This window comes from Trachymyrmex cornetzi, unplaced genomic scaffold (assembly GCF_001594075.2).
Source record: "Trachymyrmex cornetzi isolate Tcor2-1 unplaced genomic scaffold, Tcor1.1 scaffold129, whole genome shotgun sequence".
Taxonomy (NCBI): Eukaryota; Metazoa; Arthropoda; class Insecta; order Hymenoptera; family Formicidae; genus Trachymyrmex; species Trachymyrmex cornetzi.
The window spans coordinates 3,371,004-3,375,566 of record NW_017295861.1 but is presented as its reverse complement, the minus strand read 5'-3'; the positions used below and the strand labels follow the sequence as shown (position 1 = coordinate 3,375,566).

At 30.9% G+C, this 4,563-nt stretch overlaps 1 protein-coding gene across 1 annotated transcript; it reads left to right on the top strand.

Moving 5' to 3' along the window:
- Nucleotides 1-2,157, top strand: LOC108770579 (UPF0193 protein EVG1 homolog). The gene is given in 6 exon segments (XM_018522251.1): nt 1-169; nt 171-288; nt 409-539; nt 611-707; nt 796-939; nt 1,796-2,157. Coding segments are annotated over 6 exon segments (858 nt in total). The 5' UTR covers nt 1-28; the 3' UTR covers nt 2,023-2,157.
- The last annotated feature ends 2,406 nt before the right edge of the window (nt 2,158-4,563 follow it).

The following is a 4,563-nucleotide window of genomic DNA, read 5'->3' as shown; positions in this document are numbered from 1 at the left end:
GTCATAGAAACGCGACGCGCGTCCCAGAATGGTAGATTACAAGGCCAAGGGGGATGAATGCGTGATTGTCGCTTTGGCGAGCCGCAACTGCCGCAAGGATCGCAGGGTCGTGACAGTTCGTGACAGTTGTGCAATTAGCGTGATTTCGCGCGCGCTCTCGAGGATTCGCAATTCGCAATTTCGAAACCGAAATGGAGCGAAAATATCAGAGGGTCGGTTTGGGGGTGGGCGCATTTCACAATCCCCCAAGGGCGAAATATAGCGAGGAAACAAAGAATCTCATTAAGCGTAAGTAAACGGTAACCAATGTTCAACGCGTGATTTACTTTATGTCAAAATTTCAACTGGTTTTTTTTTTATTACAATTCGGTCACGTATTCTTAATGTCTGGCAAATGTTAAATGTTAGTGTTAATGGAGGAATCCAAGTTATCAATGATGCAAAGGAAAATGATCCAGGAGGCGGTAGACAAAGGCGAGTCCTTACCGCCTTCTATCGACAGAACGAAGAAAGCGAAAGATAAGGTCGAAAATTATCAAGTAAATATCGCAATATAAAAAATGTTCTAGAAAATAATTTCAAGATAATATTCTGTAGCATTTTCTGTTAGATTAAATTTCCAAATGCTTGGAGGAGGCGTTCACAGGATACGATTATAAGCAGCGGTGCTTACGAGAGAGAACAATACAGGAGGACAGCGCCCTTACGTAATAATTAGAAATAATACTTTCTTCAAGATAGTAATCGAATATAAAAATAAACGCACATTGAATGACATGAATTTTACGCAATTAGCCAACAAGGAGAAACAAAAGCGTCACTTGGCATGTATGATGGCTTTTGGAAAGGACATGCCGGAGACTCCTCACGGTCCTAAGATTCTTCACAGGGCTAAACGGGAGCCAGAAATACCTGAGAACACGGATTTTCTGAACGACTGTAAGTTACCAACAGTCTATTTTACACTCAGAAGAGAAGACATATTATAGTGGTAGCGATTATAAAAATTAAAAATGACAATTATACAAGTTTTATATGTAGAATTAATGTACTCTCTTAAATAAGCTATTTCATAATTACTGACTAAGAAAACAAACAGTGTATATTCTATCTCTCTTTTATTTCAAAAGCAACACAGCTAAAAAAATTAAATTTCTCAAAAAAGGAAAAATTATTTTCAACTTGACAGAAAATTATTAATTAACCTCTTCAAACATTTGTAATGCACATTAAATTTGAAGATATTATTTGTTGAAATTATTTAATTTTGTCAATATTATCTGAGATGTGATGTGCATAATAATATATTTATAAGGCATTGATTTCTATAGTTTGTAATAATATATTTATTGAAAAAATAGTTAAAATAAAAAAAAATTGATTTTAAATTACCCTTTTTGAGTTAAGGCGATTTTTTAAATTATCCTTTTGAAATTGCAGCAATTTTGACAATGTTTTATAAAGTTAATTCATTTTTTATAATTGATAATATTACCTAATTCTCTCTCATTCATAGTGATAATTCGAAAATCACATTTTTTAAGTTGTGTCACTTGTGAAGTAAAAGAGTAATATAAAATTCGTATACCTAGTTGCCATCTTTATAGTTGTAAGGTAAAATATGAAATTTTAAGAAAGTTATTGGAAACATTATTTTGAAATTATCATTATTTATGACAATCGTGTAAGCAGCAGAGCTTTCTAAGTTTAAAATAGATTTTTGTAATGCGCCTTTTCGAAAACTGATGATGTTATGAGTGTTATGACGATAAATTGCGTCCTTCTGTTTCTCAAGTGGCGCATGGGATTCGCGAAAGGATGGATTTCTTGCACGATATGGAGAGTCTCGGAATGGGGAAGAAGTATCGACCTATAATACAGCAGGAGATAGCGCAGAAAATACGGCTAATGGAGTCGCTGGACAATCAAACGTCCGATCAGCTACGAAAAGAATTTTATGAAGTTAAGGACGAAAGACCGTCGTCAAAATTGTTTCCGTTGACTGAACCGGGACAGAATTGATTCTTTCATTGATATATTCTACATGTAAGCGTTATAGCAAGATGCGATTATATGACATAGATCGGATTTTACGTGTGTCAAATATAATATTATTAATCAGATATTTTTTATTGTATTTCAATCGTCTGACAAGCGACAAATGAATTTTATAGAAAAAACGTAATGCCAAGATAATGCCAAGTATTATAATCGTAATGATTCAATTGTCTGAAATGTAAGCAGATAAATTATTTGTAAGATTATATTCTCATAATATTATTTTGCAAAGTTATCTTCATATATAGATTTTTTTTAAAAAGATAGATGTCAACTTCGTCAAAAGATTCATTTTTCTTTCTTTTCTCTAACCTTTTTATTTTTACCATATATTTTATATCTTATTTTTTATATTTTATTTTTTCATGTATTATTATATTTTTATATATTTTATATGTATTGTTGTCATTCTCTTGTTTCTTATTCCAAAAAATATTCTTTGCGTTATTGTTACTTATACATTAATAAATTTATTAATCTTCTTGATGGTATCAGTAGTTTTTATAATTTTTGAAAATCTTCCAATATCGAAATAAAAATATAATCGTTTATATATCTACCGATCAATTTGCTTTTCATTTCTTCTAATTTTTAAAAAAAGATCAAGAGTTAATTAAACCAAGATTATAAAGTTAAATTACGGTGGAAAAAGGTATTAGAACATCTTTTAAATTCGAAATAAAAACAAACGCATTTATCAAACTGTCGTTAAAACGTAATACCTTCGTTAATTTAAAAAATATCTTTTAAGAAAACAAAAGAAAAGAAAGAAAGATATTTAATACATTTAAAATTTCTAGCTCTAGTATGCAAAGCAATAATAAAAAGAAGAAAGGTCAAATAAGAGCAAATAATCAGATCACAATTGAAAACTAATTTATTACAAGTTTTAACGTTGTCATTAATTTTGACAATATATAAACTGAGAGAGGGAACATTTCGACTCTAATTATTATTATCCCTATATAAAAAATAATGATAAAATTAATGGTGAGTTTTATCTTAATTAGGTCTTTTAAGAAACTATTAGATATAATGCCACATAACAAGTTGCACATAAGAAATTACAATTAAAGAAATTTAAATTAAACTGTATGCTGAGATGCATATACATATGTATCTCTTCTCTGGCGATTCCAAAGCAGAAAACATAAACATGCATGCTCCGTTCCGCTAAAAACGATTTTGTGCTAAAGTATTAAAAAATTTAACTAGATACACACATATTTAAAAATAAGTCTTGTTAAACAAAATCAAAATACTATATAGGGCACTCAAGCTGGTTACTAGAATATCAAAACTTTTGCAGCATTGCTCATCATTCTCATCAAGCTTGAGTATTTTACATAATTGTATGTACATCTATCAATCGCCGATTAAATGCCTTTGATATAATATATAAAAAGAACAGATTTCTAGATACTACACTGAGAAAAATAGTCTGATTGGATTAAATAGTAATTCTGGTAAAAAATGGACGAACTAGAATTTTCTAGTTAAATCTACTAATAGAATTCTAGTTGAGATAGCTAGAATTCCGATTGATATAATTATTCTGATAAAAATTAGAATCTTGATAGATTTTACCAGAAATATTGTATTAACCAGAATCCCGGTAATCTCAACTAGAATTCTAATAAATTTAACCAGAGAGAAAATTTTGATTCGTTCATTTTCAACCAGAAATTTTTGTCAGTGTAAGGTATCTAAAAATTTAGCTAAATATTTGTTAAACTATTAAAATAATTACGTAGGAAACTTAAACAAGATGAACAATGCTGCAAAAAATTTTGATATTTCTAGCAATCTGCATCCTACATAATTATTTTAATTTCATCTTAATTAAGTGTTTTAAGAAACTATTAGATATGATGCCACACGACAAGTTGCACATAAGAAATTACGATTAAAGAAATTTAAATTAAACTGTATGCTGAGATACATATGTATGTACATTTGTACATTAATTTAAATTTCTGCTTCGCAGTTGCTAGAGAAGTATTATATTATATGTAGATCTATCAATCGTCGACTAAGTGCCTTTGGTATAATATACGAAAAGAATAGATTTCTGTGAGCAAAATAGTCTGGTTGGATTAAATAGTAGTTCTAGTAAAAATGGACGAATGAGAATTTTCTAGTTAAATCTGCTAGAATTGTAGTTGAGATAGCTAGAATTCCGATTGATATAATTATTCTGATAAAAATGAGAATTCTGGTAGATTCTCTACCAGGATTACTATTTAATCCAACCAGACTATTTTTCTCAACATAGTATCTAGAAATCTGTTCTTTTCGTACATTATATCAAAGGCATTTAGTCGGCGATTGATAGATCTACATATAATGCTTCTCTGGCGGCTCCGAAGTAGTCCGAAGCAGAAAACGTAAACACCGCAGCATGCTCCGTTCCGCTGAGCTCATCGCTTCACGAGGACTCCGCGGCGAGCCGCCGCGATCGCGCGAACACCACGAGGCAAGGCAAGGCACGAGGATCAGCGTTCC